The 14,477-nt window shown below is 38.4% G+C and overlaps 1 protein-coding gene across 1 annotated transcript; it reads left to right on the top strand.

Annotated features, from left to right (window-relative positions):
* The first annotated feature begins 2,906 nt into the window (after positions 1-2,906).
* On the top strand, positions 2,907-14,165 carry LOC124805063 (40S ribosomal protein S17). Its single transcript, XM_047265488.1, has 4 exons — positions 2,907-2,980; positions 3,163-3,314; positions 12,620-12,791; positions 14,044-14,165. The coding sequence occupies exons 1-4, from the start codon at positions 2,978-2,980 to the stop codon at positions 14,110-14,112; spliced, it is 396 nt and encodes a 131-aa protein (XP_047121444.1). The 5' UTR covers positions 2,907-2,977; the 3' UTR covers positions 14,113-14,165.
* The last annotated feature ends 312 nt before the right edge of the window (positions 14,166-14,477 follow it).

The raw sequence follows: 14,477 nt of genomic DNA, 5'->3' as shown, positions 1-14,477 counted from the left end.
GGGAGGCAGCAAGAGGGGGCATTTGCCCGCCTTTCCCTCCTGCAATCCGGAGTACAGAGTTTTTATTCATTGCATTATTCTGACGCAGTTCTGTAAATGAGTGTATACGCTGTTCTCTGGGACCTACGTTCTTTTGTGTAACCATTAAAATCTAGGAATTGTGGCAAGGCACGTCTCTAAACAAACTCATTTACAGCAAAAACGACAATTTCAGATTCTTGTGCCCCATCCCCGCGTAAAATTTCACAAATTAATGTGGACGTCCATGAATACGAGTAACGTACAAACGATTTCGAAACAGGTTCGAGTGAAGTAGCCTAACTAGTTTTTGACACTGATTATACGTAAACAAGTGATAAGTTGTCACAAGAATGAATTTTCACTCGGCAGTGAAGAATGCTACAATACGAAACTTCCTGGCGGATCAAAAGTATGTGCCGCATCGGGAACCGAACGTAGGACCCTTGTACCAGTTCGCCACAGTGCTGTGATCGGCCATAATTTCCATACATTATAAGCCTGAAATGACATGCCTTCTTAAAATTGCCCTCCCCCCCCCCCCCAAAAGTAATCAATACTATGGCGACGGGGCATTTTAATAAATATTCTTTATCTTCCTCTGGGACATACAGCATGATGCTACCAACGTTACTTATTACAAACGTTTGTTCAGAATGTAACGCGGAGCCTTGTATCCCTGTGACAGCTGGTAAACGAAGGAACTCAGCTTTACACGTCGAGTAGTTTTCAGTGTAGAGCGTAACTATGTAAACAAGGCAATACGGAAGAACTAACATGACATGCCAGACAACGAACTAGAGATTTTTCGGTATCGACAACATACAGTACAGAAATTTATTATTACGAGTCAAATGACGCACAGTTACATGAAACATTAATTCATTATTTACATGCCCACGTATTATTCCGGTTAACTCTACTGAAAAAACACAAAACCTTGAATTAGGTAAGGCGATCTTCAGACCGAAGGCTGGTTTGATGTAATTATATTCCATGCAAGTCTTCATCTGTAACTACTGCACAGGAGACAAAATTATTTTTTCTGTTTACTACGTGTATTTACCTTTCTACAGCTTTGTTCAGCAGCTGACAAAACAAGTGAACAGTGGCAAAGGAGGAAAAAACAAGCAAATGGTTTTTTTTAACATTCGATACTTTAATACGAACTACCGGTAAGTGCCAGCGAATCTTTTCAGCATAGAGAATTGACAGCGCTGATCAGGACTTAGGCTACTCTAGGACAACGTTTCCAGGAATAGGTAACGAATGATGTAGCAATACTGCTTTGATTATAGCTACATACATGTCGACTTGATATTGAACAACGAAAACTGCGTACTCTTAACAATAAGACTTGATCGTCTTGTGTTGAAGATGAAAACAACTAGCTCGATGTCAGCGCATATGTTTTAAATGCTGTGCTATAAAAGCTAACACACTTCGTTGTACGACGTGCAAAACACGTTTGGGCGCTGCCTCAACTGACCTCTGTAAGCCTTCGGTACGAACTCCGGGCTTGGCATAATGCCAACTGCTTTAAAGAGACTTGAAAGGGAACAGCTGGTCGCACTGGTGGCTGCTCACTGGGCTGTTGTCTCCTAAAGTTTGCTTAGTTTTGTGGCGGGATAAAATGCATGTTTCAATCACGCAATGAGATTGCGACTAAGAATTATACTGAATTAAATCTGTGTTATCACACGAAACAGTGACTACAGCAACGCAAAATGTTCTACAAGAAATTCGTGACTTGACATCAACGATGGAATAGATAATAGCAGAAATTCACAGGCACATGAACAATACTAATTGTTCGCTCTTCAGCGGCTCTTTTTAACATTTTCATTTTAAGTTATTCTCTCAAAATTTATTTATACTTGCCTGTCCCAAATTTCTGAAACCGTGCTTTTCGGCAACCGCATCTGCAGCTTCGGATCCACTTGGTACGTGCACAGCAAACTGGTTCATGTATACTGGCTGCTGACGGCTTCGTACAAACGTAAAGCTTGCCACACAACACAAACACACTAAACACCACTGAAACCTCATTTCAACTGTTGTGTCGTTAACAGTTCAAACAGTATGTTTTAAAATCTGAAAAACAGAATAATGACATTGTAATTATGTATACAAACACATTATGTAACTTGTCTCTCGTCAGCGCTGTGTTTAAAACCGAACAACTATCAGCATCAAGTTTCATAATACTTGCCTCCTCTTCTGTATACTGAAAATTTTAATCAGACAGCCGAAAATGTTAATCAGCTGTCCACTGTTTTGTAAAGCACTGTCTCTAGAGGGACGAAATTTACATTAATGCCGTATGGCTTGTGCAGTGACAGCTTCACAGATTTCGTTATCTTTTTGTCCTCAACAACATGTTGACATTGTTCAGAAATATCGAAACGTACACACGCAACCCACTCTCCTCTAACAATTTCTTACCACCGAACACACCAACCTCCACAACCCAACTGCATCACATCACTACGCTGATGGACAAATGCTTCTGACATTCACACGCAGGTCTACCAACGAAACCACAATCATTGCCTTCACTCATATCATTTCGAAAAGCCAGCTGGACTGTCAGCTGGGTTAAGGATGCATAAAGAACTAATAATAAACCAGCCACATTAAATTTAGTTTGCTACACAGATTATTCTTCTTCTGTAAAAGTTGATTTTAAAAAATAAAGTGACGTCACAGATTCATTAAATATTATTTCTTGGGCTCGTAAAAGTAAATGTTATCTTTCTTTTTTGCTTTAGAAATTTATATATTAGTTTTAAAAATAAAATGTTTTACTACGAAAATAAAATATATGTCGGGTCTACAATCCTTGGTTTTTCTTTACATTATCTCTGAAACACATTGAAGTGCGAGTACTGAGTATCATTGGAAGCGGATGTAACGTCAGCCATACTTTCGAGTTGGTCTTTCCGGAAAGCTTCGCAACATGGTGAGTTATTGTGGTTGATAGCGTGAAATAATCGAATATCTAATTGTAAATCAAGTCTGTGTTGATATTTATTTAATAATAGTTCCATGAGAACAAGTATTTTTATTTATTTTATTGCTGTATTGTGTGGTTAATGTTGCTGCAGAACGAAATGAATTAACATTATACACGTTTTGTTTTAGGGTCGTGTGAGGACGAAAACTGTGAAGAAAGCAGCTCGTGTTATAATCGAGAAATATTACACTAAGTTAACGCTTGACTTTCACACAAACAAACGGATATGCGAGGAAATTGCGATTATCCCCAGCAAGCCACTAAGAAATAAAATTGCGGGGTGAGTTAATGGAGACGACTGACACCATTCAGTGCGGTGTTTCTTATTTGCGCATTGCAGTGATAAAAGAACATGTATTCTCAATTAAAACGAAATTTGAATATTTGCGTAAATTGTAAGTTAAACCATATTAATGTATACGTAGCGCCTTGGATCAGATCACATATTTTTGGTTAAACTATGCCACCGATTAAATGGATTTCCTTGATAATTGATGTGATTCGGTTGTGCTTTTGAACTTTAAAATCTGTAATTTGGACCACTAGTTTTCATTCGTTAATGTTTGACCCGTTGAAGCAGTGTGTTGGTATGGGAATAGGAAGAGATACGTAAAAGCTATGAGAATTGAAGTGGAAATACGTGCAGTTTCGTCTTGAGTGTTGTCGTTCATGATACGTTAGTTGCGTGTAAACAGACATGTGTAGGTGTGTGCTGCACAATATGTTTTAGTCATATATGAATGCCAAACAAATTGATATTGTAATTTTCCAAAGTACGTTTCAGGCTGTATGTACTGATGGAATTATCTGTAGAGCACTTACTGTTGTCACAGTTTATAGGGTACAATTGGGAAGCGAATTTGTGTGAGGCCTTGATTGTACAATAAAGTATGTGCTGGAATTGTTGCCATTCTGTTACCTTACCGTTTCTAAGTGTAGTTTGTATTTTCGCGTTTTTTAGATGTTTCATGTACAGAAGCTGAAACTCTGTGTTGCTTGTTGAAATTGGTCTAGGTTGGCAGTGAGTAACAGCTGCCCATGCCATTAGAGTACCTTCTATCTGTATCATTTCGGCTAGCCCAAATCATCTACCATGCCCAATTTCATAAGAGAGTGAAGATAAGTGTGATTTGTCCCAGCGATCATTGTTTCATTTCTCCTGATGTTTTCCACATTATATTGATTTTCCCAAATGAGTCTCCACAGACTCCCTGTTAATATTATGTGACTTCCAATGTATATATTTATTACTAATTTGTGTGTGTGTGTGTGTGTGTGTGTGTGTGTGTGTGTGGTTTTTTTTTTCTCCTGTTCAGCACTCTCTCAACCTGCCCTTTTCTTCTTCTGTCCCTCTTTTTCTGTGTGAAACTATTGTCTCATTATAATCCCTACTTGCATTTTATATAGTGTAGGTGTAGTATGCTTGAAATCGTGTGTGTAAAGAAAAGTTAGATGTGAGCTAGTGTGCCCCCCCCACCATGTCTCTGTTATGGTGACAGTGATCTGCAATGTAACCGGATGTCTTTATTTGCTCCATATTTAATGCATTTTTGGTATAAATAAAAAATACAGCAAATTCAAAACTGTAGATACACGTGAGTAAATTGCTAAATTATATTGTAAATCAGCTGAGGAAGATTAAACAAGACACAAAGCAACTCACATTGGGTAGTGTGTGATGTACAGAATCAATTTGAGTGTTCACTACCACCCACTACTTTTCAGTCGAGATATTGATGACTTCATTTGTTATCGAGCTGAAGCTTGTAAGCGTTTAGCGATTGTTATCTTTGGTTGTGCTAGTAATGAGAGAAACAGTTTACATGACGTTCGAATTACATACAAACAAATTTTGCATCCAAACATTGTAGTTCAAGGTGATAGTGTTTATTTATTTTTTAATATGTTGTTTGTGTTTCATACCTAGTATGTTAAATTGCTGGTAAAGTGATATCAAATGTAATTATTTTGTATATTTTTGTTTCTACGCAAGTGATGTTATGGCTTTCTGTATTGATACTGGTGTTTTAAGAGCTTTATAGCTCTACGCGTATTTTCTGATACATCTTTTGGGGTCAACGGAGGTGTCCGATCCCACCAGTTGGCTTTGACCCGTGATGTAAGGGTGTTGTGTGTGACGTCGTAATGGCGCAGAGTTTAGTTTATGAGTGTGTTGTGTTTGTAGATGTTGTCTTGTTGCAGTTGGTGGTATCATCTAGTTGCGGTTGGTGGTGTCCTCTAGTGTGTGTATGGTCTGCATGTTGTGTGGTGTATTGAGTTTATTTGGGTGTCGGTGCGTGAAGTGTACTTTTATCGGTCGTGACTGTTACACAAGAATGGAAATTAGTTTCAGTGAGTTAAGAATTAAGTTTCCGTTGTTTATGTTATTGCAGTGTCGTTTTATGTTACTGGTTTGCTGTTTGTCACGTGGTAAGTTGTTCAATTGAATTTATGGCTTCTTTTGTTAGGTATGGATGTGACTTCTAAGTTTAATAGTGCGCATCTGTGGGCTGGCATGGAGGACGACATGTTGTCCGTCATTAAGTTTCTGTAAGTTTTTGGGTTTGTGGTGGAGATAGTGCAGTGCGGCGTATGCAAGCAGAATATGCGAGTTTGGGGTTTGTTTTGGTCATGTTGGTAAGTCGATATTGCAAGTGTAGCATAATTTGGGGATTTTGTGTTCTTTTTATGTCCTCGTGTGTGTGTGTGTGTGTGTGTGTGTGTGTGTGTGTGTGTGTGTTATATTTAGTTCGTCCCCACCCGAAAACCCCCAATTTCTTCCCGTTAGTTCAATTATATTTATGGAGGGAGATGGGTTTTTTGGTTTTATAGGTATTTTCATGTTTGTTGTGTTTATTTAATGATGTCATAGGCACCATACTTGAGACATTGGGAATGGTCATTTCCTCCGTATTGGTGATGTTGTGGTTCAAAGCAGACGGGTGGAATTGGATGCTTCTGTAATCCCATCTTCTGTTAGTTCACGAGATCTGTTGCTATTGTATTGTCACCAGCTTTTGGCTTTCTGTACTGCCATCGCCTTCAGGTTGTCTTTAAACTAAATTTGCATAGCACGAGTGATGTTTTTGATACCACTTACAGTTCGTGTGCACTAATTTCTTAAAATTTTGAAACTGTTTCATAGTGTTCCTCTGCTTGTTTTGTTTAGTAGATTATACTATTATTATTATGTGTCCATATAGATTTTAACTTGTCCTATCCTATTTCCTGTGATTGTTCCACAAGTTTTACTGCGAAAAATTTGTAAGAATCCTTTTTGATTTGACTATATTTTCATGCCATGGCAATTTGTAATGTTATTGGTTGTCATTTAGAAATTGTGTGCCATCTTGATGAGACATCATTGGTGATGGGTAATATCACACAGGTTTATCAGTTAATATATGCTGTAATGGATTGTTAGTCTGGCAGTGTGACCCTCAGAATCTCAAGTTTAGTGTCTGTTATCTATACCGTGTTTGATGTATCAAGCTCAGTTCATTTCCTGCTGTTCATTGTTTATCTTTTTCCATTAAAACCCAGTTCATACTGCCATATTACCGGATTAATAATATAGGCTACATGATAGTTTCTTGATGAACTCCCCTTTGCAATATTAACTGTGGAGTTTTAGCAAAAGTGGAACTGCATACATACAAGCATTTATAAAATGTAGATGAGAAGTGTTACTTGAGTTTACATTGATAATGATTTTAAGTTTGACCTTCCACCTAGTGACAGAGGTAGGTCGTGTTGTAGGCCTGTATGTGTACATAAAATGAAGCTTATTTGCTTTTATTAATATTACAAACAGCCAGCTTCCATAGCTGAGTGGTCAGTGCAGAAGGATGTCATGCGAAAGGCCTGGGCTCGATTCCTGGCTAGCTGGAGATTTTCTCTGCCGTTTCATCCTCATTACTGGAGTGGCATCAACTAAAACAGCTTGGCACGTGCGTGTTACATTCATCATTTTAGTTAACTTACATCTTCAAGTACTTTGAAACTTACAACTGATTGGGAAGTGGAAATTCCTATTATTAACTTCTTACGTATTACAAAGATAGGGAAGAGTTCAGATGTATTGAATGCCACCACCAGTTCTGTCTGAGAGGGAGTACCTCAAAAATAAATTTTGCTTCTAGCTCTTGAGCAATCACTACCTGGTGGACAACAACTTGCCATCCGAGGGCAAGGACCTTGGTAGTACTTTGAGCCCCTCGCTGCAACTATCCCGAGTGCCCTACACAGTGCCTCCGCTGATTTGATACTAAGAGCTATGTATAGCTACAGCAGCTCACTCCTCTGTCAGCACCTTCCTGCCAGTGTAGTCACTAGTAATTAGGAATATTGTTTTTAAACTGATATTAAATACCTAGGATTTCAAGTAAAAGGTTTCCTTTAAATTTCTGTTGCTTTTGCAGTTTGCCAAGAGTTTGTGATAAGAACTTAACCATGTCTTGTGACGCACTTCTTGTTGTTGATGCACTCGTGTCATTCTTTGCAAGATAGAATATGAAGTCTTCACTTTTCGTGTCAGCCTCACAGTTCTTAATATTGTGTATGTTGACTCTATACAGTGTGGTGACTAGCACATTGTATTCTTCCCCTAAAATGTTTTTGAATGCAAATTGTACTTGACATTATTGTGAGAAGTACACTGCAATGTGTATATCAAATAACTCTCATTACTAAAAGGGGGCAATCTTCATTTAAAGTTCTGCCTAAGACTTTATTTAAATAGACGCTGTATGTGAAATTCTACCAAAATTTATCAAATTGCGTGGTGGGAAATTGTGCCAAGCAACGATCGCAACCTGCAGTTTTTGTGCTACTACAGTTCCGTTTCCTTTATGACCGAATACTAATGTTTTCACCTCCCCTCATTAATCCCAAATCATTAATTTCTAGAATTGGTACTTTTATTATGTTGGTGGATGTCATGTTCTGGAGTGGTAATCTCCAAATGGTTGTTCCTGGTAATGTTCACAGTTTTTTGCAAGCTAGCCATTGTCTCACTGGGTAGAAAATTTTTAAAAATTGTGTATAGCATTAATGTTTTTGTAATGCGGCCTAATGTGATGAAGAGAATGTGACTACTATTGGGTTTATCTAGGAACAGATGCTGAGAAATAGGTGGGTCTTGAGAATTAGAGCAAAATAATGAGAACACACGGAATACATATTTGATTGTGGGTCAGCAGCTCAAGAAAGTTTGTCATAGATAATAACACAAGAGTTTAGACTGACTAGTATGCTTCAAATGCACAGAGTGAACCCCAATATCTGATTGGTCTGGCCTTGGTGTTGTGTATTGTCAGCACAGTGGTGTTGCTACTCACACATACAGCAGTGTCTCTCTCTCTTAAAGTTGGTCGTGGGTTGTCAGGGCTGTCGCAAGAGCTAGTGCCAACCCCTCGATGTTGACTGCCTGTCATGGTGTCAGTTCTGTGACACAACTACTGCTGAAAGGCAGGGGTCATGTCTCACCCAAACAATTTCTCAGAGGAAGTACAAGAAGTTATTCATCGTCCACCTGATATAGATTAGGTCACTGTCGGAGGGTAAGGGGTGTGTTGCATGAGAGCATCTTGAGTATCCATAAAACAAGTAATGAAATGCTTGTGGTAAGTACCATCCGTTTACCAGTTCACATGCCTGACCTAACCTTGGGGGGGGGGGGGCAATAGTACAGTGCTCTGAAATGCACTAAAGACTCCTAAACTAAGTTACTGATTATAGTTGTGCGTGTATTTGAATATTAAAAAGCCCAGCATAATACATTCAGCTTAATAAGCAGTTGTTGATTACTGCTGGATTTGAAAGAAAAGAAAAGAAATTACTTCTGGAACTGATGAAAAGTTTTTCAGGCTTGTAAACAGAAAAATCTGATGTATTTTTTGCAAATGATACAAGAACTAACCTGTTAGTTTTTTATGTAATTAGGAAAAGATGATGCAGCAATTTTAGAGAAACAAATTAGATACATAGTAAATAATTTCAGTAGCAGCAACTACTCCGAATACACTTGTAGTCAGCTGCCACAGTGTATCCATAGAGAAGAGTGTGTGCACGTGCGTACATGTTCCATCGTGAAAAACAATTTGTCTGAAAGCTAGCAAAGAGTTCATTCTTATTTATGTGCCCGTTACTGACTAGAGGCCTCTAATGCCGATGAATTTGTTACCTTTACTCTTAAATTATTCATATCCTGTTTCACCTTAACCAGTGATGTACATGCAATAGTTATCTGTACTGCATTAATAAATTAACATTACATTATATTTTTGAAAGTGTTAAGGAGGACAGATCTGCTTGAAATTCTCATACTCAATAGATAATCTCTAAACTGATGTTTAAAATTCCTGATAGTTTTCAGAAAACAAAATACTAAAAAAATGTTCAAACCAGACTCTTTCTTATGAAATATGTACTTTAACTTTTCCATTTTCATAAAATCTTTAGTATGCAAATCAAAATATTGGATATTTTTTTAAAAAAAAAAGTGGCTAAAAGGTGGCTGTAGCAGGAATCTAATACATGCAAATGCAACAGATGTGTCTATCAAAAGTATATCTTGTAATTGAAGTAGTTAGTTCTACTACTGTAGGGGCTGTGTTTATTGTTATTGAGGGTTTATTGCCTCCACAATATTTTTTGATACCCTTCAGAAGACGTGTGCAGTATTTTCAACTGCTGTTCAATACTTCCTGCCTTGGGCATGGATGTTTGTGATGTCCTTAGGTTAGTTAGGTTTAACCAGTTCTAAGTTCTAGGGGACTGATGACCTCAGCAGTTGAGTCCCATAGTGCTCAGAGCCATTTGAATTTTGTTCAATACTATCTGTGGAGTGTTAGGGTTGGATCATGTTTCAGTAACTTACTCAACACAGCACGGAAAATGAAAACAAGGTTAAATGGTGGTTTTTAACACTCTTCCAAAGTTACATGCTGACAGGCATGCTACATAGTTGAAATTTTAATAACTTTGGTCGTGAGACGTTCAGAAGTGGACTGTAACCACACACTGCTCAACAACTAAGTTGTGCGATGCACAGCGGCGGCTTGAGAGTATACTTTCTAGGTGTTCATGAATCTTTAGATTCAGAAAAATTTAAGTGTGAAATTAATAGTGTCTGCTATACAATTCTTATGCTTACTAATGAGTCCATACATCTACAGCCAGCAATAATAATAATAACTTGGCCCGGGTATCACCATTGTACTTGTACAATATTTCGGTAATGTAGCTCATAACCTTCATCAGGTGCAACTTGAGACTGCTCCTCGCGTGGACCTGTGGCCTTACCCATCCACTAGCAGTTGCAGGTGTTCCCTCTGCAGTTCGCGTCCGCTCTCTGTGATCTACTGGAGTGTTGCTGTTATCTCTTCCATCCGCTGCGGTTCTTGGTGTTCCCACTGAAGACCGCAGGGGGAAATCCTGTTCTCAGACAGAATTCCAAATGCACCAGACTGAAGATGAAACACCCAGGAGTGGGTCTGGTCGATGCAGGTTACAGAAGGAGCATCCAGATCCGCAGCGGACAAAAAATGGAACAGCAACATTCCAGAAGATCGCAGTGAGTGGGCGTAGACCGCAGAGGGAATGCCTGCAACTGCTGGTGAAGTGCTACAAACATAAATATTGGACCAGTTCCACATTAGAAGCAGTCTCAAGTTGCATCTAAAGGTTACACGTAAATTACCACAATATCGTGCGAGTATGACACTGACATCCAGGAGGACACCCAACAACCCAAGATGTCATTAGATTGCCGGGAAAACCTGAAGAGTAAAATAATAATAATAATAATAATAATAATGATGTGAATCTGACAAAAGAAAGAGTTGTCTTGGTGAAATTTTGTTGTTTTGTACGTAATTAAGTACAGTTTAGGGCAATAATGAAATTATGAGTAAGCTTTCGCAACTCTGTTTCTCATTTTTGTCTAAGTGGGAGTTTTCGTGCTTTCATCCCTAACAGATGTAGACTTAGCTCATGAATTTAATTCTGGGCTGAAAATCAGATATTCTTACACTGCACCCACCCAACGTGGGCTAACTGTACACTTCTTAGTTAAATGTTTGCTTGTCGTCAAGCTTATTTGGTTTTGTCACTCAAAGGATGCGTGCTCAGAGAGGGCGGAGTTCCTTTGCGGCTGATTTTTCCTGGTAATTTTCTTTTCTAATCCCAGTGTGGGATTCTGCAGAATAGTGTGTGCTGGTATGAAACTTCATGGGAGATTAAAGCTGTGTGTCGGACCAAGACTTGAACTTGGCATATTTGCCTTTCGCCAGCAAGTACTCTACAGACTGAGCTACCCAAGCATGACTTACGATCCAGCCTTACAGCTATACTTTCCTGTTAGCATTTAAAAAAGATTCAACATAATTCATGTTTACTCTGCACACGAAAGTTGATCCCACACAGTAAACAACCGACTCTAAACAGAGTGCAGTTTGCGGAAATGTTTAAACTCGAGTAGTAACGTCTACCAGCATGGTTACTTGAACAGAGTGGAAATGAAGCACTGAGGTTCATAAGAGCCTAAAGCACACTGTTAATCCCACATTTAAGTGAATATCAGAAAAACAAGTGATACAGCTTTTCATTAATTTTCATGTATACACTTTGGGTCTACAGCATTGATAAACATGACTCACCATACGATCAACAGATTCCAGAAGCATGACTAAGTGCTACAGTCTCACAATTGATGGTGATGTGCTTTTGATTCTCAGTGCCTCAAAAGGATTGATGTGTGATAAACCTCGTAACTTGTTAAACATAACTCATTCAGAAAACCACAAAATAAGTTCACTGTCAGTACAACTTTAACATATGCTGAAGTCAGCTCTAATTTTACTACAGTATATAGTGAATGAATTAGCATATCTAGTACGATTTATGCCTAGCAACGGGAACAAAAGTCTGCCACAGTGTGCTACCACCTAGTGACACTGACGTATTCTGAAGAGTTGATTGGCAAGGGCTGTTAGGGCACATCGTGATCAATGCTTGTTATTTATCAAATCCATGTGTGTGGCCTTTGAGGCAATTACGTCACATGAGTTGCACATGCGCAAGAGCTCCTTAAAACATACATAACTGAAGTATGCTTGTGACCCTGATTCCAAGTTTCAACGAGTGTAGAGGAGTTGTAGCACGGTAGATTTAAGTGCCGTATCTTTCAGATTGCAGCATCTGTGTTATGGTTAACAGCATTCAAACAAAAAATAACCAGTCAGTCCACAAGGTGACGAAAATTAGGATACTCACATGGTCTTGTGCGCTCTTGCATAGCAGCCACCACAGGTGACACACAAATGTTGTACGAGCATGTAACCTTATTCCATGTACATAGAACGCTAATATTTCAGTTGCTTAAAAAGGTTGCAAAGTTTAAACTTTGTGTCTTTAGTAATGTGTGTTCTTTTATCCTGTTCGATTTGGGATCGTAATAGGAAATACATGCTATCCCAGTTTGGTGTGTTGTTACTTTTGTGGTGTGTTGATGCTTTATATACGCTTTACTGGAAAGTAGAATGCTTTTCATCAGAATTTCATGTGCGCACTAACTTGTTACAGATTTGTGACACATCTCATGAAGCGATTGAGACATAGCCAAGTCAGAGGTATTTCAATCAAACTACAGGAAGAAGAACGTGAAAGGCGTGATAATTATGTTCCAGAGGTGTCTGCTTTGGAGCAGGATATTATTGAAGTTGACCCAGAAACAAAAGACATGTTGAAGATGTTGGTGAGTAATATTTGTTGCACATCTTACAGTTGTGTGGAGTATAGTTGGGACAAGATGACTAAGCTCTAATGGTGCACATTTATTACTATACAGATGCAACAATTAGTAGCTTTGCTGAATATTACTAACTAATGTGTTCTCCTCCTTTTGTTTTAATGAGCTGAATGTGTGGCATAGACTAGGTCGGGCTAGAGCAAGTATTTCGTAGTTCACCATGAAACCAAACTTTCACCACATTTACTAACATGCATTCTTTTGTAGAACAGTCCATTTAACGGATATGCCTTTCCACAATGCTCCACAGATTCTCTAAGGAATTTAAGTATGATGCATTACCAGGCCACGGAAACACATTAATGTTGTTTCCTTCCATGAATGTGTTGGTCTTGACCACTTTAGAAGTGCGACATGGGTCCAGATCGTGTTGAAATATTCCTCCTCCATTTGCAGAAGTCTGTAGGAATGATTCACTCTTGAGTAAAGGAATTCCAAATAGTTGATTGGATTTCAGTATGCTGTTAACTGGAACCTTTTCATTTGATTTTGTGTGTTCTGTCCGCTATCAAGAACACTACGCCATATTGTTGAAGCATCAATTTCAACCTGAGTAGCTAACATATCACTCTGATGGTCCCTGCTTCTCTTTTGTTTTGCGAGTATGAAATGTGCTCTAAGTAATGTTTTGTCAGTTGTTGGGGGAGGTTTTTCATTATCGTTCGCATCTGCTTTTCCTCTTCAGAGACATTGAGGCAGTATCACCATGTGCCGTAATAAGTCGTCAAACATCAGATTTTACCACACCAATAGAGGCAATTTATCTTATTGCCATAGACAACTGCTAATTGCGTTACTTAGGCAATATGTCCATTTTAACACTAAGTTTTCGTGTTGAGCACACGGAAATAACACACGCTGTTGCTAAGTATATGAGTACTTAACTAAACTGGAGGGGACCTGAAATCGTTCATAGTCAAGACAGTAGTAGTTCTCAGAGTAAAACAGTTTGGCGGATAAAATTTACAGCTAACTAACTTCAATTTCTTGTAAGACATGAGCTTGTCCCAATTAATTTGCACGCTACTGTATTGGTTGTCATTGTATCTTGAGGTGGGCTCCTTTTAGGATTGATTGATTTAGTATTGTAGAAAATTAATCTGTGGGATTAGTCTTCATACTGTTTTTAGTAGAATATGGATTGATCAGTTATAAATGCAAACACTTGGAAAAAGCTAAAACATCTATTTTGTTACAGGACTTCAACAACATCACAGGACTTCAACTTACTCAGCCAGCAACACAAGGATTTGGCAGACGCCCGTGAACTTTTGTTACTTGCATTTGCTTATGTATCAATAAAGCTTACAAATAATGAAACTTTTATTGATTTATAAAAATGCTGACCTTTTGATTTCCCAAAATTTGCAGTGATTCATTAAGGGGAAAAGAAGTCTATCCACCTACATGCTGGCACAAGGAAAATAAGTTGTTATAGATGGAAAAGAAGGCAGGAAATTTTTAGTGTGTAGGTAACATTTTGCAGAATTCTTAAAACCAATTCTTAAGTAGGATTTCTACATGCCTATATTTTTGTTGGGATTATTCGACCTTTTCTATAGTTGTCCTGTGTCCCTACATCAGCGACAGGACACCAAGTCCCTACTATTTCAGATTACTTCATATTCTTAT

This window comes from Schistocerca piceifrons, chromosome 7, assembly GCF_021461385.2.
Source record: "Schistocerca piceifrons isolate TAMUIC-IGC-003096 chromosome 7, iqSchPice1.1, whole genome shotgun sequence".
In the NCBI taxonomy this organism is placed as follows: domain Eukaryota; kingdom Metazoa; phylum Arthropoda; class Insecta; order Orthoptera; family Acrididae; genus Schistocerca; species Schistocerca piceifrons.
The sequence above is the reverse complement of the archived record's forward strand: the minus strand, read 5'-3'. Positions and strand labels throughout refer to the sequence as shown.

Excerpts from the sequence above, each read along its gene's own strand:
- LOC124805063 (XM_047265488.1), top strand. Across the intron at positions 3,315-12,619 it reads CTAAGAAATAAAATTGCGGG|ATTTGTGACACATCTCATGA; the intron begins GTGAGTTAATGG and ends AACTTGTTACAG. Across the intron at positions 12,792-14,043 it reads AAGACATGTTGAAGATGTTG|GACTTCAACAACATCACAGG; the intron begins GTGAGTAATATT and ends ATTTTGTTACAG.